Source organism: Lynx rufus, unplaced genomic scaffold (genome assembly GCF_022079265.1).
Source record: "Lynx rufus isolate CCGP_SWC_20201006 ecotype Redwood Valley unplaced genomic scaffold, mLynRuf1.p SCAF_4, whole genome shotgun sequence".
Taxonomy (NCBI): domain Eukaryota; kingdom Metazoa; phylum Chordata; class Mammalia; order Carnivora; family Felidae; genus Lynx; species Lynx rufus.
Genome location: NW_025814856.1, coordinates 83541178 through 83567952, shown reverse-complemented (window position 1 = coordinate 83567952; position 26775 = coordinate 83541178). Strand labels below are relative to the sequence as shown.

At 34.8% G+C, this 26775-nt stretch overlaps 1 protein-coding gene across 2 annotated transcripts in view; it reads left to right on the top strand.

The window, feature by feature from the left end:
- Positions 1-26775, top strand: part of MAGI2 (membrane associated guanylate kinase, WW and PDZ domain containing 2) — a 1354570-nt gene that overhangs the window by 878897 nt on the left and 448898 nt on the right. For both annotated transcript variants that reach the window (XM_047096111.1, XM_047096110.1), the window contains exon 6: positions 4538-4617. In XM_047096111.1, coding sequence (XP_046952067.1) covers positions 4538-4617 — 80 coding nt within the window. The remainder of the gene's footprint in view (positions 1-4537; positions 4618-26775) is intronic.

Genomic DNA, 26775 nt, shown 5'->3' with positions numbered 1-26775 from the left:
AATGGAGAACATTTGACTTGAAAGTGATCTGAATGGAAAATTCAAGTTTATAAGGAAAAAAATGTTTTCAGTGATATTATCTGTGCCTCCTCAGTCACAAGTTCTCTCTTTCATCTCTAGGCACCTGCAATTTAATATAATACCTACTAAGTACAAGGCATTCAACACAAAGGTTCTGAGGTCGTGATTACTATCCTCAAACAGGAGATAAATGTCTCCACTACCTAACTATTGGCAAAGGCTCTGAGAAAAAAAGGTCTTTGACTATTCTCCAAGGGAGGGAGATAAAGCAATTCAGTGTAAAAAGCAAAATGTTAGGTTTAGTATGCCTCTGGTTTCAGAGCATAAGAAACTTGGACGTGGGGGGACATCTACGTTGCTCAGTCAGTTAAGCATCTGACTCTTGATTTCAGCTCAGATCACAATCTCACAATTTGTGAGATTGATCTCCACATGGGGCTCGGCACTTACAGTGTAGAGCCTGCTTGGAATTCTCTCTCTCCCTGTCTCTCTGCCCCTCCCCTGCTCAAACTCACTCTTTCTCTCAAAAATAATTTTCTCTCAAAAATAGGGGCACCTGGGTGGCTCAGTCAGTTAAGCGCCCAGCTTTGGCTCAGGTTATGAACTCATGGCTTGTGAGTTCGAGCCCTGCATCGGGCTCTGTGCTGACAGCTCAGAGCCTGGAGCCTGCTTCAGATTCTGTGTCTCCCTCTCTCTTGGACCCTCCTTCACTTGCTCTCTCTCTCTCTCAAAATTAAATAAACATTTAAAAATTTTTAATAAATAAACTTAAAGAAAAAGGAACTTGGACTTGGGAATCAGATATATCTGGGTTTAATGCTACCTCTTTTGGTTTCACATACTAGCTTCATAACCTTGGGCAAGTTGCTTACCTTCTCTGAACTTTTGTTTCTCTGTCTATAAAAATGGAGTTAAAAATCTGTAGCCAAAAAGGCTCATTAGCATTAAATGAGGTAATGAGTATGAAAGTTCTAGTACAGTCCCTGACCAAGTAGACAATCAGGAAATGTTGCAAGATAATAACTTTTCAAGGTGTATGCACCATAATGTCAGTGGCTTTTGCTGTCGAGGTGAAGCATTTTCTGTGTGAGAAGAATGTTTCCCCAGGAAGATAAGATGTTATTATTTAACCTGCTGCTTTTGTCAGTTTGTCAAAGGTTAAACTTACAAAAAAATACAGAAATCTCTAATTCATTATAAGTCAGCCTATCACATCTTCAAGACCATTCTGTTACAAATTTAAACTAGAATTACGGAGTTGAATGAAATTCCACTTCTGGCTTGTTCCACTCCTCCAGATAGATTTATTATATGATTTAACATCAGGGAAAAGTTTGGGTAAACCATTTATTAAGGTTTTTATCCAGATTTTTTTAATATGGCATTGATTGAACTTGAATAGCTACTGACTTGCATTCACTTAATCTCTCAATTTTCATGATCATTACATTAACTATATCCATAAAAATACATACAGTAGTAGGATATTATGATTCAACATTCCTAGAAAATATTTGTTCCATTCCCCAGCTAGGGGGAAAAAAAGTTCTTTGCAAATGCAGCATATATGTGTGTATGTGTCTCTGTTAAAGAAACTAGTATCAGAATATAAGATTATATAAGATTAGCTTCTTACCGTCTTGTCATTTGTGTTCCACACAATTTGATAGACACAGAAAACTGATGTCCTGTTTGAATCTACTTTAGCAGTAGAAGTAAAAGGAAATCATATCCTCAAACTTGAGGAAACGTGGTATGTAGATTGTGAAAAGTCCCTCAGTGATCCCATTTAGTACACTGTTTCCTGTCCAATGTTTAATCCTATCTTCAAAGGTAATTGTTGAGGTTAAAAATATATAATTTAAGGGAAGTAGAAAAGCCACTTGTTCTGTTGTCTCCCAAATGCATTAAAAATATCCCCTTTGTAAGTGATCTTGAAGAAGCACGCAAATTACAAGGCTGGGGAGAGTCAGTATTGAAAAACACTGCACTGTATCTTCATGTGATGTTTAAGACTGCTACCCACATTTCTTTCAGAATCACTTCAGACGATCAGCTAAAAATGCCGTTAACTATAAGAGACTCCATCTGCCAAAATGTATTAAAGTGATATACCATTAATGCTAGTTCAACCTCAAAGAAATCATCCTGTAATGAAATGCTTTGTAGAAACTCAGGAAAGCTAGGAAACTCACAGTTTTCTACAAAATTAGCCAGTATTTGAGACCGATGGTGGTGTGATATAGAAATGGTAATTTGACTTCCTGTAATGGCTTAGTAATGGCTCCTTAATACTTCACCATAGACGTGTTTGCTTTTGTGAATTTGTCTTACACACTTAGAAATAAATGACTTTTATCCATAATGGAGGAAGGATTTCGAAGAAGCAAATGTGTGGAAAAAGAAGGGAAATTTATTTTCCTTGGCCACTTCCCAATATTTCTCTCTAACACATAAACACATAAACATGAGCAAACAATACACATTATGCATGCGCGTGCATGCGCGCGCACGCACGCACACACACACACACACTGAATTGAAGGCATCTCTATAAGAATATTTTTTAAAGTGAATTTGTCTTTTTCAAAATGGGAGCAGCAAACACTGAACTCAGTCCGTTATCATATTTGGGGTAATCACAGTCTCCTTCCATGGGTGTCTTTAGTTCAGAGGAAAAGACTAGATGATAGTCCATGACTATAAATGAGGACCAGAATGAGATAAAAGTGTCTACAATACTTTAGTTGCTTCTGACACTATAATAAAGCACCGTCAGACTTTACAAAGGTCAAATTGGGAGAAAACAGAAGCTAGCACACTCTCCTGATGATTTATAATTTGACCAAATTCACAGCCTTTATCTGATCAAATTATTAGAGCCCTGCTTAGAGGCATCAATCATGGTGGAGTTCCTAAATGTGAAGAAAGTGAGGGAGAGTATTTTCTCTTTACTACACATGAAAGTCAGAAATAAAAGGGAATCTTCTTCAAGAACGGAGACCTCATGACCCATGTCTCAGTTTTCAAATCAGACGATGGCTCTGTACATAGACAGGATGTTTGTCAAAAAAAACATATGCAGAAACACCTTGGACTTGCTTCCCCACTGCCCAGCTTGCCTCCTCCTTTTCTTCCTCCCTGCCTTGAAATTATCTTCATGAGATAGACACCTGGGCTCTAGAAGTTTGCTATTAAGTAAACTGCCTGGGAGAATTTTCTGACCTTTGCTTTAAGTGGAGATTTGTTCATCTGGTTATCTAGCTAACACTTATGGCTCTGACACAATGAGAAACATGGTTAAATTTCAATGAAGAGAGAGAAAATATATGTGAAGCTGTTATTTGATTTTCATCGTTATCACCTGACTTTCTTACAGTTGTGTTCAAATATTCCTATTATCCAGCTTTAATTTCTATTTCTAAAGGATTTTTTACTTTTCTCTTTCATGTTACATTTATTGGCCCTTTGACTCTTCCTTGTATAAACCTCAAACTTTCCACACCTGTGACTTTGTTCGTTCTTTTTCTGAAGCCCTCGCAAATGTCACATCCTTGATAATCCATCCATTGGTAGATGAGATCATTTGAGACAGCTGTACCCAGTCAAGATTTTAGCTCCAAAGAGCAGTTTTGAGCTTTTCAGGGGTTCTCAAATTTTAATATGCATAAAAATCACCTGGAGCGCTTGCCAATAAGATTCTGATTTGGTAGTTCTATGAAGACCCAGAAGAGGTATTGTTAATCACCAGGTGATTCCAATGCAGGTGATTGTAGGACCTCTTTAAGAAACATTGCTCTAAAAACGTCTGTTTTTAAAATTTCTGACAGAAGACTTCCCAGAAAACTTTCCTTTTTCAAAACAAAAATGTCATTAAAATGACCATTAATTACCAGAAATTCCATTCCAGAAATGTTAGAATACAGACATTTTTATCCTCTACCTTCCTAGCTGGGTTGGAAGTATTTAGATGGAAGACAGCTAAATATGGGTTAATGCAATTGCTATTAATCACTTTTTGAGAAAATGTAGGCATCCCAAGAACATGCTGTAATTTTCATCACTTTTATACTGCCTGTGCCAGCTTGGTAGTTAAGGAGTAACAAAACAACTATTTATGAAAAGGGCAGGTTTAGGATGAAAATAATTATTTTGCAAAAGTGAGGAAACAGTATCAGAGCCTGCGAACTGTGCTCTTCCAACTGGAGAATCCTGTATTTGTAATAAATTCCTTTTGCTCTGGATGAGTTCTGCATTTTCAATGAGGTTAACTTGGCAACATTCTAGTTGATTTTAATAAAAATAGCTGCTTTGAGGACAGGGAGCTGAGGTTGCCAAATTTACAGCTGCCTTGCACAATTACTCTTACACCTCCTTCAGGGCTACTTAGAACCAGTAAGCAAATTAAGTGTATCGATTGCAATTTTGTTGGACTAACACCCCCACCTTTTTTTTAAGGAATAAACTTGATTCCTTTCAGTATGTGTCTGTTCAGAGTGATCTCTTTTCTTTTCAGCCATAACACAAAGACAACATCATGGCTGGATCCACGACTTGCGAAAAAGGCTAAACCTCCAGAAGAGTGCAAAGAAAATGGTAGGTTATTAAGTTTTTATGATGTTTCGGCGTTGCACTTTGAGAATGTTTGTGTTTCTTAAAGGAGGGTCTCATCCAAAGAAGCAATAATCTAGTTGAACCAATTTTAAAGATGTAATATTTAATGCTCAGATAGGAGAGAGAATTAACGCGGCATTTCAACAGTGCCATGTGGTTTTCCTTTTTCTCTCTGAGGAGACTGTGCCGGATATCACATCTCTGTCATCTCTGTTGGTTCTCTTTGACTCCTGGCCTGACTTTCCACCACCTTCTAAGGACTTTTTGTTTGCAGTATGTCTCTCTGAGGACTCTGATCTTTTCACTGGAATCAAACATGATGTATAGAGAAACACTATTGTGGAACTATAAATGATATGGATTTTTGTGTTCAGAGGCTAGTTATTCTGCTAGTTATTAAGATCTATACATACACATGGCTACTTTCTTTTAATCAAACATTTAAATAAAATAGCCAATTGTATGAATGTCCTGGGTTATCCTTAGTATTTTCTAGTTTGCAATGTAATAATATTAACTTGCTTAGAAATTGACTGTTCTCATGTATGTGAAGAATGCTTTTAAACAATCTTGAGGATTACATGAGTGTAACCCTTGTTTTGAAATTAGTAAATTATCTAGATGAAGTCTGTTATAGATAATACTTATAATTTTTGAAGATATCGAGTTTAATGCTAAAAGAACACTTCAAGTTTAGCTAAAATGATAAATAGCATACTCTCCTGATGATTTATTATTTGACCACAATCAAGCCTTTATCTCATCAAGCTATCAGAGCCCTGTTCAGACGCATCTATCATTGAGGAGTTCTTAAAGGTGGAGAAAGTGATGAGGAGAATTTAAACTTTCAAAAAAGTTTTTAAAAAGTCCACCTTTTAAAAATTCTCTAATTCTAAAAGTCCTTTTCTTTTAATGTTAATTCTGGCACTCTCAGGTAATATTATGCTGGCATTGTTCATTTCTATTAGATAACTGTTCACAAGCTAATTATACACTGAGTTAAATTAAAAATTACAGTATACAATTTGTGTGTACATATTTTGATGCATAAATATCCAGTTTTTAATCACTATCTATGTTATATTTTATAGTCATAGCTATATCTGTGTGCCTTCTGTGTGATAGTGCCACTGCAGGTGGTTGAATCACATAAAATTATTATGTGTCCTGGATTTTCGAGCACCATTAGGTTGTATATTTCATTGACAACAGTAAGGCATGTGCTGCAAATTGTGATAGGTTATAAATTAAAATGGCCTGATCTGTTATATATGGAAGTTACTATTTACTTTTGCCACAGATGTAAAGCCTTAGTATGTCCTAACTAAAATGAGTTTAACGATTTGCACTTCTTTGACATATTGAACTTCTCAGCTCTCTCGTTCCTTTGAGTTATTCTTTTCATTAGAAAAAGCTATTAAAATGAAATTTAAAAATTCTGGGAGAGATGTGGACATAAAGACATTGCATAATTATAGTATTCCAGTGTTACCAGTTTTTCCCACATCTGCACTTGTCTGCTTCTCAGGATGGTAGATACCTAAAATATGATGCCAGTGTCTGTAGAGTACATATCATTGAAAACCAAGCCCTAGAATACAGTCTTGTTGTTCACAATAACTTATAACTGGTCAATTACTATTTGTTTTCATTCTCTACAAAATGAATAATTTCTGGATTGTATTCCATATATTATTGGAATGGTTTACAATGGTAATTAACATCTAATTAGTTAGAATACTGTATTTTCCAGACACATATTTTAAGTTTTCTTGCCAAGAAAAGTGCTTCTAGATAATACTGTTACTTCTGTTTTCTTTTTCTTTCTTTTTTTTTAAACATGGGTTAAAATTGCATGTTTCAATGTTGGATGTTAATGCATTTTTGTTGCGCTCACCACTGAAGTCAGGCTTCTTACACGTATCACGGTTCCACTCAGACCAAACAAAGTCATTTTCTGAATGGTGAAATGTGTGTAAAATGTGTCTAAAAAATTATAGAGGCTCAAGATGCTAATATCTTTCTCCAGCAAAGATTTATCCTTCTTATGCCAGTGAGATAGAGTGGAAGCTGATTCCTTAATCCAGTCTGGAGTCGGGCCAGTAGGAGGTTGGGTTGAGTTTTGGTAAGACTCAATTTATCTCTGGTTTGTTCCTGTTCTTAGGATGTTTGCCCAGGGTTTTCAACGAATAGCCTATTGCAGGTCGGCAAGCATTTTCTGTAAAGGGTCAGGTAGCCTGTATTTTAGGCTTTGCAGGTCATCCTGTCTGGTAACTACTCATTGTGCAAAAAGGCAAAATCAATATATAAATAAAGGGCATGGATGTATTCTGATAAAGCTTTTCTCGTGAACAGAGAATTTGAGTTTCCTATAGTTTCAGAATTTGAGTTTCAAAATTCGTTTCTCTTGTTGTTTTGTTTTGCAGCCATTTAAAAGTATATAAATTGTTCTTCATTTATAGACCATACAGAAAATAAGGGCAGACTGAATTTGATCCACAGGACAAACCCAGACCTAGTGTGTTCGTGTGGGGCTTTCCTCTTGGCAGATCTTAAATTGCAATATTTTTAATATTTTTTTAATGTTTATTTATTTTGAGAGAGAGAGAGACTGAGCATGAGCGGGGGAGGGGCAGAAAGAGAGGGAGACAGAATCTGAAGCAGCTCCAGACTCCTAGCTGTCAGCACAGAGCCCGATGTGGGGCTTAAACCCACCAGCTGTGAGATCATGACCTGAGCCGAAGTCGGACATTCAACTGACTGTGCCACCCAGATGCCCCTCGAATTCCAATATTTTAAAAATAATGTTTTTCAGCATCTGGGTAGCTCAGTTGGGCGCCTGGGTAGCTCAAGTGTCAACTCTTGATTTTGGCTCAGGTCATGATCTCATGCCTTGAGTTTGAGCTCTGTGTTGGGCCCTCCCTCTCTCAGTATCAATAAATAAACTTAAAAAAAGTAAAAATAAAAATATTTTTTCTCCTTAGTATTGCAAGACTGCCAAAAATCTGTGGTGCATTTCAGGAGTTTTTGCTTAGCTTTTTGCCCCTAGACCTTGAAGCATCTTAATCTGACAGATGTTATCATGGGATAATGGGTTGTGTGTTTAAAATCTCTTGAGAATATATTTTGTCACTCCAGTCCCTCAGGACTCCTCCATGTTCTGCTCGTTTCCCTAACCTCCAGCCTTGGCCTTCTACCTAGACCAAGTCTAGAGCCTTCCCACAGCCCAGAATCAAAATCAGCTGCAAAATCTTCCCTCGCCTCTCCACTTTTCTCCTCTTTGGAATCTTAGACCTGTTGTTTCTCTTTAAAATGTTTAGTTTTTGCATTTTGTATAGATTTTCTATGTGTTCTCATGGCTTATAAGCTTCTCACTCCATCTACCTAGAAGCAAGTTTTAGTGCAGTAATTTTTAAAGTGAACATTTCACACCTTACTGGGTTGCATACCATAAATTCTTTATTATTATTATAATTAACATTGTACTCTCTCAAAATTAAATCCCATGATGTTGTATATGCATGCATACTATTAGAAATGTACATATGTACATGTGGATATAGATAGGGACCTGTACACGTTGGCATTTTTAGGTTTGTTTACATCAGTGTGTAAAGTTAATTCCTTGGTCAACTATTAAAAGAAGAAGCTGAGTAAAAGATGGAAGGGAGGTATCAACTGATTTAAATTGTTCTTGGGCTAACGAAAAAACTATGAAATTTCTTATTGTTATCAAGGGGGAAAGGGAAACATAGGTTGCTCTGTACAATCATTTGCTGTATTGACACCAAAGCAATCGTTTTGATTATTATTTGAAGGATAATGCTGCTACTGAATAATACTGCTACTGAACATGAAAGCATACTGTCTTTCACAATACAGTTGAAAATAGTGAAGTCACTCCATTCTGTGCATTTGTCATCACTCTGCATTTTTAGAGTTTTAGCACCAGTCTACATAGCAGAAAAAAGTCTCCACCTACTGCCAGATACTAATATTAGTATTTGGGAGAGTGCTGTTTAACAAGCCAATATAGTCTTTTATAAGACCACAGAAACAGCAGTTAACTATTAAATAATTAGGATGCAAGATCAGTGAACTGTGTACATAAAACATCATCATATTTGTCCTTGGCCATCAGAATTAGTACCAAGGGGTTTCTCCTGAGACATTTCCAATCACAGACATCCCAGTGGTGACACATCCCCCATGAATCACTGAACTAGGGGAAATATCAAAAGCGATTCAAACCTTATAGGGCTATTCTTTCCTTAAAGCTGAAATGTAATTAAACTATCACATTCAGGAGAGGAAATCGTGTGAAATTTGGTGTCTAGGAAGGCTCTATTCCAAACACAAATCTGTGGGTTCTTGGGCAACATGCTTAATTTCTGAGAGCCTTGGCTTTTTTACCTGTAAAATGGGAAGGATATCTGTTTCATGCTGATTTAGTTACACATATAAGAGGGACAGTGTTTATGGAACCACAGGCTCTCAGTAACTGCTCCTTTCTTTTCCTTCTGGTGTGTTCTAAGCCAACGAATTAGCCTCATAGAAGACAAGGGGAAGAATTCAGAATAGTTGGTCTACCTTAAGAGCCTTTAGTTACTCTAGTGTCCTGGAGAGATGGAAATAGACAACCCACGTAGGCTAAAATTATCCACCTACCTAATTCCAGCCTAATATCAATAGATTGGAGCTTGTCCCTCTCCATTCTGTTAGAATGGCTTTAAATGCTCCCAAAGTTGTAATCACAGCTGTACAAACTGGGTGGCTTAGTTCTTATATTCTATGTCTATGACTTATAAAGGAGTTTTGTCATGTTACTATAAAACAAAAATCACATAATCTTCACCTGGTTGCCTACATGAGAACTGCATTTCCATCGGCATTAAGTAAAGTTTTGAGATATTACTTAATCTTTAAAAAAAATGGTGTCCAAAATGCTCATGAATGAAGACAGCATAAGCTATGTGTTGTAATATTTATTAAGTGAATTTTTTATTCAGGAGAAGGAGGTTGCCTCCTAAAATAATAGAAAACATTAATTTGTTTTAGGTCATTTCTTTTTTTTTTCTTTTTTAAGTTTTTTATTTAAATTCCAGTTAACATACAGTGTGATATTAGTTCCGGGTGTAAAATTTAGTGATTCATCAATTACATACAACACCCAATATTCATCACAAGTGACCTCCTTAATACTCATTATGCACTTAACCCATCCTCCTGCCCACCTCCCCTCCAGCAACCCTTAGTTCATTCTCAATAGTTAAGAGTCTGTCTTCTGGTTTGCCTCTCTCTTTTTCCCCCCTATGTTCACCTGTTTTGTTTCTTAAATACCACATGTGAGTGAAATCATATGGTATTTGTCTTTCTCTGAGTGACTTATTTCACTTGGCATAATACTCTAGTGCTATCCATGTCATTGCAAATGTCAAGATTTCACTTTTGATGACTGAATAATATTCCATTATATATGATAAATTTATATATATTAATATTCTATACACACACACACACACCAGTTCTTTATCCATTCTTCAGTCAATGGACATTTGGGCTCTTTCCATAATTTGGCTATTGTTGATAATACTGCTATAAACATCGGGGTGTATGTGTCCCTTCCATTTGGTATTTTTGAATCCTTTGAGTAACTACCCAGTAGTGCAATTGCTGTATTGTAGGGTAGTTCTATTTTTAACTTTTTGTGGAACCTCCATACTGTTTTCCAGAGTGGCTACACCAGTCTGCATTCCTACCAACAATGTAAGAGGGTTCCCCTTTCTCTGCATCCTCTCCAACGTCTGTTGCTTCCTGTGTTGTTAATTTTAGCCATTCTGGAAGGTGTGAGGTGATATCTGGTTGTAGTTTTGATTCATATTTCCCTGATGATAATTGATGTTGAGCATGTTTTCACATGTCTGTTAGCCATCTGTATGTAGTTTTAGGTCATTTCTTAAGTGAATTTCTTAACCGTCACACAGATTAGAAACTCATACTTTTATTTGCATAGTTCACATTCTGTTCTAGAGTACATAGTTTATTTCTTTTTTTAAATAGTGGCTTTGGCCTGTTGTCTCATTAAATTTGTATTGATAATTAGTAATCTTAATTTCTCAAGAATAAATGGGACCAAATCAATTTCATCTTTGAATATTTGTTTTCCTAATCTGATAAACCTACCAAGATTATGTTTATAAAGCACCTTGAAATTTTTCCACTAGGAAAAGTTCAGAAAAACAGACTCCAAATATATTAACTATCCAGATACAAAAACTTAAAATTGAAAAGTCATTTATATGTTAAACTCCTATCTTTAAATATTATGAGCAAACTAATTTCAATGTTACTTGTTTTTAAACTGATATTTAGGGTGCTTTGTAAAAAAAATTGAGGAAATTTCAAATATCTTAATACAAGTAGTTCTTATTTTGCTAACTGATAATTATTCATATTAGTCATGATATTTTATAGCAGCACTTTGAGGTATGCTTCATCCAATGACATAGTACCCTTTCCAGTATAAGAAATCCAACACTTTAGGAATATAAATCTTTTGCGGAGGAAATAATAAAATCAAACCAAAATAAATCATATCAGTTGGATATTCCACTGCCTCACGCCGATACCAAATTCTGCCATTTATGGCTGACATCTGTTCTAATTGATCCTACTCTACTCTGATTGGTTAGTGTCCAGACCATAAAAGTTGTTAAATATTTTGACTATCATTTTTGCACTAATTATTTATGTATTTCTCCCTTCTCCCTTCAATCTTTATCATGGCTATAAAGTAGTACCTATGGAAGGATTATAAAATTCTGTCCTCTGTTCTTGATTGCTCAAGTCACTTTTATGTTTAGGAATGAGTTATGGCTTATCTTTAGTGCTTAAAGCATACAAGTTTGAAAATAATATTGACATCATCAAATCTGCTTGTTCTGTACAGTAGCAAAATAATTTCAGAATATTTTTTTATTTTTTATTTATTTTTTATTTTTTTCTTTAACATTTATTTATTATTGAGAGACAGAGAGACACAGAGCATGAGCAGGGGAGGGGTAGAGAGAGAGGAAGACACAGAATCTGAAGTAGGCTGCAGGCTCTGAGCTGCCAGCACAGAGTGAGATCATGACCTGAGTCAAAGTCGGCCGCCCAACCAACTGACCCACCCAGGCGCCCCTCAAAATATTGTAAATACAACTTTTCAAAATCTTTTTATTTTGAAATATTTGTAAATTCACAGGAAGTTACAAAGGAATGTACAGGGAGGTCCTAAACACCCCTAACAAGGATACCCAATGTTAACATTTTATATAAATATAATACTTTATCAAAATCAGGAAGTTGATATTGGTACAATCCACAGAACTTGTTCAGATTTCACCAATTATGCAAGTACTTGTGTGTGTGTATGTGTGTGTATTTTCACGCACTTATGTCACATGTGTAGTTACATGTGACTATGCCATAATCAAGATTCAGAACTCTTCCAACCCACAAGACTCCCTCATGCTATTACTTTATATCCATACCCATTCCCTCCCACTGCACAATCTCTAACCCTTAACAACCACTAATCTTTTCTCCGTGTCAACTTCTTTGTTATTTCAAAAATGTTATATAGGGGCACTTGGTTGGCTCAGTTAAGCATCTGACTCTTGGTTTAGGCTCAGGTCATGATCTCATGGTTTGTGAGTTCGAGCCCTGCATTGGGCTCTGTGCTGACAGAGCTGAGCCTGCTTGAGATTCTATCTCTCCTTCTATCTCTGCCCTTCCCTGCTTGTTCTCTCTCTCTCTCTCTCTCTCTCTCTCTCTCAATATAATTCAATAAACTTTTTAAAAATGTTATATAAATAGAATCATACATTGTGTAAAGTTTTGAGATTGACTTTTTCCACTCCATTTAATTACATTTAAACCCATTCAAATATGTGGTCAATAGTTTGCTACTTTTTATTTACCAATGTTTGTTTAAGCATATACCCACTGAGGGACATTTGGGTTGATTCCAGTTCTTGGTTAATATGAACAGAGCTGCTACAAACATTTGTACACAGGTTTTTGCATGAACTGAGGTCTCTTCTCTGGGAAAAAGCTCAAGAATGCAGTTGTTAGGTTTTTTGGAAAGAATATTTTTAGTTTTAGAATAAACACCCAAACTATTTTCTAGAGTGGCTATACCCTTTAACTTCCCATAAGCAATGAACCGTTTTTCTCTATATCCTTGCCAGCATTTGGTGTTAGGACTAATTTTTATTTTGGTCATTTTGATAGATATGTAATGATATTTCATTTTGGTTTTAATTTGTATTTCCCTAATGGCTAATGATATTGAACATATTTTCATGTGATTATTTGTCATTTGTGTGTCCTTTTTGGTGGCATGTGTGATAATGTCTTTTGCCCAATTTTTAATTAGATTAATTATTTTTCAAATTCAGTTTTGAGGTTATTTACACATAGTAAATGTAATAATTATGTCCCTTTATCAGAAGTTGTTTACAAACATTATCTCCCTATCAATAATTTTTGTTGGATTATTTGTTTGTTTAAAGAGAGAGAGCACATGCAAGTGGGAGGGGGGAGGAGGAGGAGAGAGAGAGAGAGAGAGAGAGAGAGAGAGAGAGAGAGAGAATGCCAGGCAGGCTCCACACTCAGCATGGAGCCCGACGTGGGGCTGGATCCCACAACCCTGGGATCATGACCTGAGCCAAATTCAAGTGAACCACCCAGGTACTCCTCCTAGTCTATAATTTTTTTTTATCCCCTTAACAGGGTCTTTTGCAGAGAAAATGTTTTTAATTTTGATGAATACAAATTTATCGATTTTTATTGATTTACCTAATTTATCAGTTTTTCCTTTTGTGAAACATGCTTTCAGTATCAAGTCTAAACTCTTCACCAAGCTCTAGATGCTAAAGATTTTCTCATGTTTTCTCCTAAACTGTATACTTTAACATTTTACCTTTAAGTCTGGTGATCTATTTTGAAATAATTTTTGTATAAGGTGTAAGGGCTGGGTTGAGGTTTCTAAATTATTATTATTATTATTATTATTGTCTATGGATATCCACTTACTCTAACACCATTTGGTGAAAAGGCTATCTTTCCTCCACTGAATTGTGTGTGCAACTTTTCAATAAATCCTTTGGGTTCCATTGATCTGTCAAGAGAGAACCATCATGACTTGAATACTGTACTGATACTAAGCCTTAATATTAAGTAGATTGATATTCCCTACCTTATTTTAAAATATTTATATATAAATTTATATATAAGCATTACAATTTATATATATATATAAGTATTATATATATAAATAGAAGCTTTCACTAATGAGGAAGTTATATAACAGTTCTAAATTTATATGCATTTGGTAACATACCTTCAACTTATATATGAAGGAAAAAAATTACAAATCTGAAAAGTAAATTTGAAAGCTTTACTAAGTGTATTACTTCATGTACCTCTCTTATTACTCAATATATTAAACAGAAAAAATAAGAAGAAATATTTGAATAACAGAAATCATAATCTTGAATCAAAAGCCTCATATAAACACTGCACTTAGATGGAAAATACACTTCTCAAGCACACAGAATACTTTACAGATATTAAGTACATGGTAGTCTGTAGAGAAAGTCTCAGCAAATTTCAAAGTTGACATTTCTATGTTACAGAAAATTTCAGTTATATATCCAAAAAAAGATAACTAAGATACTCTCCATGCTTGGAAACACAAAAACACATTTTACATATGTGTTTTTCCCCAAATTTATTGATATATAATTGACGTATTAAATTGTATAAGTCTAAGATATACAACATGATCATTTGATGCACAAATACATTGTGAAATGATTAACACAATAAACTCAGCTGATACATCTGACAACTCATATAATTACCTTGTGTGGTGGATGTGAGGATGAGAACATTAAGATTTACTCTCTTAGCAACTTTCAAGTATAACATATAATAATACTATTAACTATAATCACCATGTTGTACATTATATCTCCAGTGCTAATTCATCTTATTTTTTTACTTACATTCAAGTTAGTTACCATACAGTGTAGTTTTGGTTTCAGGAGTAGAACCCAGTGAATCATCTCTTACATATGACACCCAGTGCTCATCCTTAAAAGTGCCTTCCTTAATGCCCATCACCCGTTTAACCTATCCCCCCCACCCACCTCCCCTCCAGCAACCTTCAGTTTGTTCTCTGTATTTAAGAGTCTCTTATGGTTTGCCTCCCTCTCTTTATCTTATTTTTTCTTCCCTTCCCCTATGTACATCTGTTTTGTTTCTTAAATTACAGATATGAGTGAAATCATATATTTGTCTTTCTCCAACTGACTTATTTCACTTAGCATAATACACTCTAGTTCCATCCACGTTGTTGCAAATGGCAAGATTTCGTTCTTTTTTATCACCAAGTAGTATTCCACTGTGTGTGTGTGTGTGTGTATATATATATATATATATATATATATATATATATATATATATACCACATCTTCTTTATCCATTCATCAGTCAATGGACATTTGGGCTCTTTCCATAATTTGGTTTTGTTGATAGCACTGCTATAAACATTGGGGTGCATGTGCCCCTTTGAATCAGCATTTTTTTAACCTTTGGATAAATACCTAGTAGTGCAATTGCTGGGTCATATGGTAGTTCTATTTTTAATTTTTTTGAGGAACCTCCATACTGTTTTCCAGAGTAGCTGCACCAGGTTGCATTCCTACCAACAGTGCAAAAGGGTTCCGCTTTCTCCACATCCTCGCCAACATCTGTTGTTGCTTGAGTTAATTTTAGCCATTCTGACAGGTGTGCGGTAGTATCTCATTGTGGTTTTGATTTGTATTTCCCTGATGATGAGTGACGTTGAGCATCTTTTCATCTCTCTGTTAGCCATCTGGAAGTCCTTGGAAAAGTGTCTGTTTCTTTACTGGATTAATTATTTTGGGGGCAGTTAACTTTGGTACATATTTATAGATCTTGGATGCTAACCCTTTATCCGATATGTCCTTTGCAAATATCTTCTCCCATTCCGTCGATTGCCTTTTGTTTTGTGGATTGTTTCCTTCACTATGCAGAAGCTTTTTATCTTGATGAGGTCCCAGTAGTTTATTTTTTTATTTTATTTCCCTTGCCTTTGGAGACATGTCAAGTAAGAAGTTGTTGTAGCTGAGGTCAAAGAGGTTGCTGTCTATTTTCTCCTGTAGGATTTTGATGGTTTCCTGTCTTACATGTAGATCTTTCACCCATTTTGAATTTATTTTTGTGTATGGTGTAAGAAAGTGATCTAGGTTCATTCTTCGGCATATTGCTGTCTACTTTTCTCAGCACCATTTGCTGAAGATAACTCTTTTTTCCATTGGATGCTCTTTCCTGTTTTGTCAAAGATTAGTTGACCATATATTTGTGGGCCCATTTCTGGGTTCTCTATTGTATTCCATTGATCTATGCGTCTGTTTTGGTGCCCATACCATACTGCCTCAATGATTACAGCTTTGTAATACAACTTGAAGTCCAGAATTGTGATGCCTCCAGCTTTGGTTTTCTTTTTCAGGATTGCTTTGGCTATTCAGGGTCTTTTCTAGTTTCATACAAATTTTAGGATTGTTTGTTCTAGCTCTGTGAAGAATGCTGGTGTTGTTTTGGTAGGGGGTACATTGAATGTGTAGATTACTTTGGGTAGTATCAACATTTTGGCAATATTTGTTCTTCCAATCCATGACCATGAAATGTTTTTCCCTGTCTTTGTATCTTCTTCAGTTTCTTTCATAAGTTTTCTATAGTTTTTAGCATATGGATATTTTACCTCTTTGATTAGGTTTATTCCTAAGTATCTTATGGGTTTTGGTGCAATTGTAAATCCTATTTACAATTGCTAATTCATCTTATAACTAGAAGTTTTTTTCCTTTTGGGCAGCATCTTACCATTTCTTCCATTACCTAGCCTTCCATTCTACTCTGTTTCTATAAGTTTGGGGGAAGAGAAGGTTTTAGATTTCATATATGTGATCATACAGTATTTGTGTCTCTCTGTCTAGCTTATGCATAATGCCCTCAAGGTCCATCTATTGCAGAATGTCCTTATAGCTGAAAAAATATGCCATGGTGTATGTACATTTTCTTTATCCCTTCATCCATTGATGGACAAACAGATGGGACATATTGTTTCCATTTGTTGGTGATTGTGAATAAAGCTGCAAGGAACATAGGAGGGCAGATACCTCTTTCAGTAGTGATTCACTTTCCTTCAGATATATATCCAAAAATGGAATTGCAAGATCATATGGTGGTTCTTTTTTTAATTTTTTGAGGAGCCTCCATATGTTTTCCATAGTGGCTGTACCAATTTATATCCCTAACAACAGTGCTCAAAGGTTCTCTTTTTTCTACATCTTTGCCAACACTTGATATCCTTTATATTTTTGGTAATAAACATTCTAACAGGTATGAGATGATATATCCTTGTGGTTCTGATCCATGTGCTTATGATGAATGATGTAAAGCTGATGTACCTTTTCATGTACCTGTTAGTCATTTGTATGTCATGTTTTGAAAAATGTCTGTTCAGATCCTTTGCCCGTTTATTAACTGAATTTTTCTCATTTCTTTTTCTTTTTCTTAAATACATTTTGAAAGTTAACTCCTTTTCATATAAATGGTTTCCAAATATTTTCTACCATTCTGTAGATTGCCTTTTTTATTTTATTCATTGTTTCTTTTGCTATGTAGAAGCTCAGTTTGGTATAGTCCCCTTAGTTTATATTTTATTTTGTTGCATGTGCTTTAGTGTTAAATCAAAAAAATCATTGCCAAGATCAAGGTGAACTGTTTTTCCTATGTTTTCTTCTAGTAATTTTATGGTTTTAGATCCTACATTTAAGTCTTTAATTTATTTCAAGTTAATTTTTGTGAGTGGTGTAAGGTAGAGGTCCTATTTCACTTTTCTGCATATGAATATCCAGTTTTCTCAATATCATTTATTGAGGAAGCTGTACATGCCCCATTAAGTACTCTTAGGTCTCTAATTAAATGTTAGTTGACAGTAAGTGTATGGGTGTATTTCTGGACTCTGGATTCTATCCCATTAGTCTGTGTGTCTCTTTTTATGCCAGTACCACTCTGTTTTGATTGCGTTAGCTTTGTAATTTAGTCTGAAATCAGTAAATATGATTTTTTTGGTTTTTGTTTGTTTGTTTTTCTTTCTCTCTGGATTGTTTTTGCTATTCAAAGTCATTAGGATTTCGGGGCGCCTGGGTGGCGCAGTCAGTTAAGCGTCCGACTTCAGCCAGGTCACGATCTCGCGGTCCGTGAGTTCGAGCCCCGCGTCAGGCTCTGGGCTGATGGCTCAGAGCCTGGAGCCTGCTTCCGATTCTGTGTCTCCCTCTCTCTCTGCCCCTCCCCCGTTCATGCTCTGTCTCTCTCTGTCCCAAAAATAAATAAACGTTGAAAAAAAAAAATTCAAAGTCATTAGGATTTCATATGAATTTTGGGATTGTTTTTCTAGTCTGTGAAAAATGACATTGGAATTTTGATAGCAATTGCATTGAATCTATAGATAACTTTGGGTAGTATGCGCATTTTAACAATATTAGTTCTTCTGATACATAAACACAGGATATATTTCCATTTTTATGTGTCTTCTTCAATTTTTTTTCCATCAAAGTCTTGTATTTCCAGTATACACAACTTTCATCTTCTTAAATTTATTCTTTAGAATTTCATTGTTTTTTATTCTATTGTAAATGGCATTATTTTCTTTATTTCTTTTTCAGATAATTCGTTGTTAGTGTATAGAAATGCAACTGATTCCTATTTGTTATTTCTGTATCCTGCAACTTTACAGAATTGTTGATTAATTATAACCATATTTTTGGTGCAATCTTTAGGGTTTTCACTATATAAGGTTATATCATCTGCAAACAGAGACAGTTTTGTTTCTTTTCTGATTTGAATGCCTTTCATTTATTTTTCTTGCCTAATTGTTCTGGCTACAACTTCTCTTACGATGTTAATTGAAGTAATGGGAACAGCACCCTTGTATTATTCCTGATCTGACAGAAAAAATTTTCAACCATTCATCATTAAGTGACTGAAGGCTTGTCCGTTATGTTGAGGTCCATTTCTTCTATGCCCAAATTGTTAAGACCTTTTATCATGAAAGAATGAGGTTTTTCAAGTGTTTTTATGTGTATGTGTGTGTTTGTGCATCTATCGAGAGATCATATGATTTTTATCTTTTATTTCATTAATATGGTGTGTCATACTTGTTGATTTATATATGTTGAACCATCTTTGCATCCTAGTAATAAATCTTACTTGATCATAGTGTATGATTCTTTGATGTGCTATTGCATCCAATTTGCTTATATTTTGTTGAAAAATTTTACATCTGTATTTATCAGAGATATTATTAATTTTATTTTCTTGTAATTTTCTTTGTCTACGTTAGTATCAGGATAATACTGGCCTTATAAAATGACTTTGGGAATGTTCCCTTCTCTTCAGTTTTTTGGAAGAGCTGTAGAAGGATTGGCATTAATTTTTCATTAAATGTTCAGTAGAATTCACCAGTGAAGACATCTGGTTCTGGGCTTTTCTTTGTTGAAAAGTCTTTTTTTATGATTACAGTATTTTCATGAAAGTTATTGTCTTTTTATGATTATTTGTTGAATTATTTCCAGGGCATCTAGAGGGGAGAGACAGGGAAAAGTGAGCCTATACCATCTTCTCTGGGACCAGACATCTAAATATTACTTTTGATACTAAATGATAACGATACTTTAAATTTTAAGAATATAGTCCTACATACACTCTTTCTTTTCCATCTACCCACACTCTGTGAGGTAGGTACAGATATTTAACTCCCATTTTTTCAGTTACTGATGCAGCATTCCGAAGATTTTTAAGGGCCTTATCCAACAAAAGTTAATTTAAAAATAGGGCTGAATCCTAGGCCACCTAATTCTAAGATAAATCTCAATGTTATGTCCATCATACAACATCAAAATATGTTTTAGCTGGAGACACTAAGCCTATAAAAAATATGTTAAAGAACACAGGTTTGAAATATTTTTACTTTACAATTTCATATTTAAAAAAATAAAAAGGAACTTTTTCATATATTCTTAATATTTTCCCTAGGCAAATAGGGACATTTTATGATTGAATAATTTGTCATCTGATTTATGTTCTTAAATTAACATACTGAATTTAGCTCTCTGAAAGACATTTTTATGTAAGTATTGATTTATATTTGATGTTTCTCAATTTTAAAAAATGAACAAGCTTTTGTTGCTTTTTATGCCTTCACAATTGCTAAACATGTTCACTATAGTCAACATAATGTTGGAACAATTTCTCTAAGAGCTAAATGCGGGTCTCTGTCAATCATACGCTGAGACACAGTGTTATGTGTCTCTCGGTGGTTAGATCTGTTCATCAATGCAGAAAGCAAAACAGAAAGGTAAAGCACTGATCTGAATATTACAGACAAGTTCTTTCAAAAGTGAGAGAAACAGATCCAGATCATTAACACAAAGCCAAGCAATGAACATTAACTATGGATTGTAGTCGGGGGGAGGGAGGGCAAAAAAAAAAAAAAAAAAAGGAGGCTTAATTTTATTTTTTTATTTAAAAACAAATTTTTTATCTTTTATTTATTTTTGAGAGCAAGAGAGACAGAGCATGAGCAGGGGAGGGGCAGAGAGAGAGAGAGAGAGAGAGAGAGAGAGACAGAATCCAAAACAGGCTCCAGGCTCTAAGCTGTCAACACAGAACCCAGTGAGAAGCTTGAACTCACAGACTGAGATCATGACCTGAGCAGAAGTCTGTTGCTTAACCGACTGAGTCACCCAGGCACCCCTAAGGAGGCTTAATTTTAGTCACTGAGGAGAGATGATCTGATTTCCCTCTTGGTACGTGTAATTTTAAGGTTTCCTAAATACTATGCATTATAAAACAGTGCTTTCCAAAGCTGATGACTATTTTAAAAAGGCATTTTTTTACTAATTAAAATGAAATATGGGTATTTATGATATAATCCAACGCATGATTGTGGCCTAACCACGAAGCATCTCAAAGTGCCTGGTATAATACATGTTCCATGAGGCCACTCACATAGCTATAGTTAAGGGACTATCCATGTTACTATTAAAAACTGTGCCTTCAGGAAATTATATTTACAAGAGATCAAGATTTTATGTGCTCTTTGTGGGAACAATTTGAATTTTAAAAGTTTTAGGAAAAAGGGGCAAACAGCATTTGATGTTTTGATACCAAAACTATGTAAGGAACCTGGATAGGTTTAGAACCATTATTTCCAAGGCACTACTACAAATCAGCAATACAAAACCAATGGGAGATTTTATTGACTGTATTTGTTCTTGAGCTTCTTACTAATAAGTAATAAGTCATGGAAATTATATTACCATCACTTTTTTGACCCATAAAATTAAACTCAACAATTTTGTATTGGTTCTCCATTATTTGCTTTCATTTTTTTAAAAAAAGTCTTATCTCTTTTCTTGCACATTATCTTTTCAGTTTATTCTAATTTGTGTCCTTCCTCTTTGTCTTATATTTGTTTGCTTAACCTTAATCTTTTATTTGAAGTTGTTTTAGTCACTCCTCCTTTGAGGCTACCATAAAAGTGGCCTTTTCCCTTTGACTCTGGTACTCAATTCTTATATATCATAAGTCATTTTTCTCCTTTTAATGTTGGTTATTTACCTGCAAATGAAGCAAGTTGATCCACCTGTCCATGTGAGAAATATTTGTTGAAAATCCACTCTGCTTGTAGAATTGAGCTATGCCCTGAGAAAAATTTATATAAATGCAACCTGTTCTTCAAAGAGCAGTATAATTGACAAGATAATATACTAAGCTCTCCAAAGTAATGAGGTAAGTTAAATAATGGTGTGATCCATCACACAAGAGGAAAATAAAGAACTACTGACCATGAACAAGAGTGTTCAAGGAAGGCTAGTTTCAAAACACATGGAATTTGAAAAGAATTATTGTATTTTATTTTACCAGATTTTGTTTTTAATAACTACACCCAATATTGAACTCTAACTTACAACCCAAAGATTAAGAGTCACATGCTCACCAGGTGTCCCAAGAATTTTAAAGATGATTTGGATTTACAGCCATTCTTAAATGGCTTCTGCTGAATTATTTCATTAGGTGACCTTCTCTTTCCTGTCTACTCCTCCCTAGGTGTTGCTCCCTTTCTCATGTATATGCTGATGACCCAGTTTTTCCTTTCAATCCTGATTAATTCTGCCTGCTATTATTAATATGCACAAATGCTGTATCCATTTCTCTTTATTCCATTAGATTTTATTTCTATTATGTTATGTTGCTAGGTAAATTTCAATAGCTTCATCTTCCACTCCTATTCCAGCCACCTTTTTATTTGCTATGTTATCTTTTCTTTCAAGTCCTTCTTTAAAGGACATAAAACTTGTCATTTCCATTACTAAACTGTTATTCTTACATGTGTTCTTTCAATCTTTAGTCCATACTTTCATGTATGAAATCCTTCATGCAAGAAAATATTTCTTATACTTTTTGAAATGTATTCATAAAATTATTCCTTTCCAAATGAATATCTCCTTTCACTATTCACAATACTGTACTATCCAGCTATTCCCTCATTCCTTGCTTTTCATAGTCAGCATAAATCCAGGGTTTGTGTCTTTATATTCAAGATTCTACATGATTTCTTACTCCATTTGATTTCTTTTTCTTGGGAACACTGCCAGCTATTGTTATTGTTTTCTCGATTCCATTATGATTACTAATGTTTTATTTAAAAAAAAAATAAGTACCAACTTGGCATATTGACAGCTCATGGATTTGACCCCTAAGTACTGAGGGAGCACCTGATAAAATTATGATTCAAGAAAGGGATAGATGAGTATGTAATTTGAAATACCATGAGCATTATGGACTTCATAGTATGTTTTATTTTACAACAAAAAATTCAGCTTGCAAAAGTTTAAGTGAGTTTTAAAGAAGAACATCAAGGTTTTCTCCCTTGAAGTGAGCTCTGTATGTCTATGTGAACACATATTAAGTTTAATAAATCTTATTATTTATTCAGAAAAATCTACTATATTTTCTGAAAAAAATCTGTTACATTTGTGTTTTCCCCTTTAAACGGAGAAATTACCATTAGCTTCTATGGATGGGAGATTATATGTCTTCCTTATTATCTATATGGGTTGACATCCTCCTCATTTTATTTGTCCACTTGCGATTCAGATTCCACCAAGAACATGATTTTGTACAAAATTCTGGCCTCATGGAATTGGAAGCTTGGTTGAGGCTTATTCAAAATTTATATTTCTCGCTCTGAATTTTGAATGTGTGTTGCCTCTTACTTTGTCTAAAAATTGGGGCTTGGCAACCCTCAGTAACTGTTTATATTTAATTTAATTAGAATCCTAGTGCCTGAAGCTGTATCCTGTTCGCTCTTTTTCCAGCATAATTTTAAAATTACGTTTTCCACTAGTCTGCAACTCAGCTTTATGTTTTTTTGAGAGTGTAACTGAACAATAATCCTGTTTCCTAAACAGATGTACTATCAGACAGATTTTTTATCATCTTCACAGAACTCAGAACTCACAACTCACCATATACCTGATACCATAAAAGCAGTGGGTACCTTCACAAAATTTGTCAGGAGAAAAACCCAATTTGCAGGTAAATTAATAGATAAATGTGATAGTTTAATCTTTTCCTCAAATAGGATAGCATTCCTATAGGTTTATTCTCACATTAATACAAGTGTATGGGATGGTATGTAAGAAAACTTTCGTAAACTGTAAAGCACTAAAGCATGGATGTAGATATTGCTATAGTGGTAGTATGCAGTGTATAAATTAATATATGCTAGAGGCTGTTCCCTGGTGATGAGAGGGGCTCAGATGGTAATGAAAAACCAAAACACTGAGTTTGAGCAGTTTGTAGCTCTTTCATGGACACGTTACCTTTTATATGTATCTGATCAAAGAGCTCATTTAACATCTGTCCTCACTCCTTTCTTCCCTCTCTTCTCTCCTCACCTCTGGGCCCTTTCATTTAAGAGCTTCTGACTTAGAGCGTTCTTCTTGCAAGTTTATTTGGAGTGAAGGAAGTTGAGGAGGTACTGTGTTTAGATCCCCCAAAAGGAAACCATTGTATCCATACATGATTACAAGAGAAATAAATATAGTGTGTGTTTCTGTGTGTCTATGTCTGCAGTCTTGTATATCATTGGGCACAGAAAAAAATACGGCATAATAAATACATCCAGTTTAATTAGGGAGTACTTCTTTTACCAAATGGACTTTTGTGCTAAGTATTTATTTATTTATTTATTTATTTATTTATTTATAGAGAACAAGCCAGGGAGGGGCGGAGGGAGAGGGAGAGAGAATCTCTCTTGACATGGGGCTCATTCTCATGACTGTGAGGTCATGACCTGAGCTGAAATCAAGAGTTGGACTGAGCCACCCAGCCACCCCTTGTGCTAAGTTTTTAAAAAGACTGAAGACATGTCTCTGCCATGACAGAGAGAGGAAAAACAAAATGTGTTATACATGTGGATTGACCTGAGGTGATTTTGTGCATGAGAGATCAATTAGTTTTCCTGACTAAAGCTGGGATTGAAACAAGCATAGTCATATGTAAGTATAAAAGTAGATGAGTATATTGAAGTAAAAGGCACTTCTTGGGATGAACACTGAATGTTGTATGAAAGCCAATTTGACAATAGGTTATATTTAAAAAAACATAAAGTTGTAGGATATTGGGGTCAAGTACTTATATGGCACAAAAAAGAATCAACAGATAAATTTCATTATTCTAGAGACAATAGTCTTAAGCCAAAGAAGGTATAGTCATGACCTCAACCAAGAAACAGTTTAGTTGAGGAATACCTAAGAAATGGCACCAAATGGTAGCAACCCAAAAACACTTAAGTGAGTTCCTGTTACAGGCTCTGTGATCTTCCACCTCAGCTGCTTTTGTGTGTATTCATTGTTTACAAAACCTATTTATTTTCTAAAGCATTTATGCAGATGTCAAATTTTATCCTAATCATCATTCCATGACATATTAAAAATTAATATTCACATTAAGAGGGCAAGGCCTGAGAAAACAATGGTTTGTCCAAACCCATTGCCAGTTGATCTGCAATTAGAGTCCTTCCCTTGTGATTGTTCAGTTAGTGACCTTTCCCCATATTGTACTGCCAGTAAGCATGGGGCAAAGCCCAGGGATAAACAACTATAAAGAGTCTGAGATTTATGATGCTTACTACTTCTTCTAGAAGATGCCAAGCATCAGTGTCATCATAGCCTTCATAAGCAGAAACTGAGAACAAGAACAACAGCATGTTTAGGATGATGCTAACTTAGCATTACTGTACAACTTGGGAATTCATGTTTAGAAGAATGCTAGAGTACTCTCCCAACATTCCATTGGGTTTCTAACATCCCATTAAGTGGAATGGTATTGCAGTTACCATTGTTAGTACATTAGTCAGCACACATGGTGCCTGCCATTCTTAGAAATACAGCATTTCCTCAAGAATGGGGAAAGCTGTCTTAAAATTTTTTTAATCCTTAGCTTGCCCATCGTCCTTATTGTCTATTTTGGTCTTGTCTTGAATGTTGTTACCTTTTATTGAAAGGGTGTTTTCATGTTGTGTATGTATATAAAATCATAGACAAATCTAGTAAACAAATAACTATTTTTTTAACTAAGTGTGAAGTAGCAGTTTTAAGATGTGAAAGTAGACTGGCAGACAACATTTTGTAATGAAAGCAAATTTGTTATTACAGCAAAATTGATGATAAAAAATTTCAAAGGGTAAAGAGAGGATCATTTTGAACTTAGTTATTGTCATAATTTAATAGTATCCAGATACCTCTTAGCCATGTGACTACATAAAGGAAACCTGGGATAGTCAGTAATAATGTGGGCTCTCTCTGAAGCCATACTGATTGGGTTCAGATCCTGGTTCTGCCATCTACTGGCTGTGTGAACCTGGGCAAGTTACCGAACCTCTAGGTAACTCAGTTTCCACATCTACAAATAAAGATAAAATTAATCTTGGTCATTATAGTGAAAATTGAATGGATTAATATATTTATTTAAAGTGCTTAAAAAATGCCTGGCATATAATAAATACTGTACAAGTAATTCATGATGATGGCGACGATGATGATAAAGTCAGATGTATGATTTTATTTTTAACAGCCTTCCTCAGACTCCACTATGGATGAAAATAAGCTGAAGTAATTTTTTAATATGTTTAATCATAACTAAAGCCTGTAGAGGTGATTATAACACATTCCTGTTATCTACTTAACCATTGCTTTTATGTTATTATTTTTACTATTAGTAGCTACCAAGTATTGAGTAGTGTATCTAAGTGTTACGTGTTTTATGTCATTTAATAGCCCAGTTAGACATATAATATCATTTTCCCCATTTTACAGAGAAAGAAATTTATGGTCAGTTCATTCTTCTAGTAAACTTAGAAAATAAGACTAAGAAAATAAAATCTAGGCAAATATAGCTCCATTTATGTCAGCCTTTTTTTCTCATTTCTCACTCCATTTTAATTGTTTTGGTAGTAGCAGTGAATTAGCACATTATGCTCACTTTTATAAAAGAACAACAGGTGGCATCATACTAACTGTGTTCTTCTTAATGAAACAAAGTTGATAAACATAATTCATCTCTTTTTGTTGTGGTTAATTCATTTCTGGTGCAATATAATCAGTACTCTAGCTCACTCTGGCCATGAAATGATTAAGAAGCAAAATAAATTTTCCCTTCTTAGGCAAGTGCAAGATATGTGTTGCCTTGTGGAACGGTTTGGGACAGCCACTACAATTTACTGCCACGGAACACAGAGAACCTTGCTAATTTGTTAGTGCACAAAGGGTTAGCTAATGAATGGTAGAGCCTTTACAAAGAAACACTTGGTTGTTTAATTTTTCTGAGAATTATTTCATTTTTCCTTTTCTTTTGGTCATACTTTAGAGACTTACCTCAAAAACATGTTAACATATATCTTACACCAATTTTATGTATTGTGAGCTTGGCAGTAAA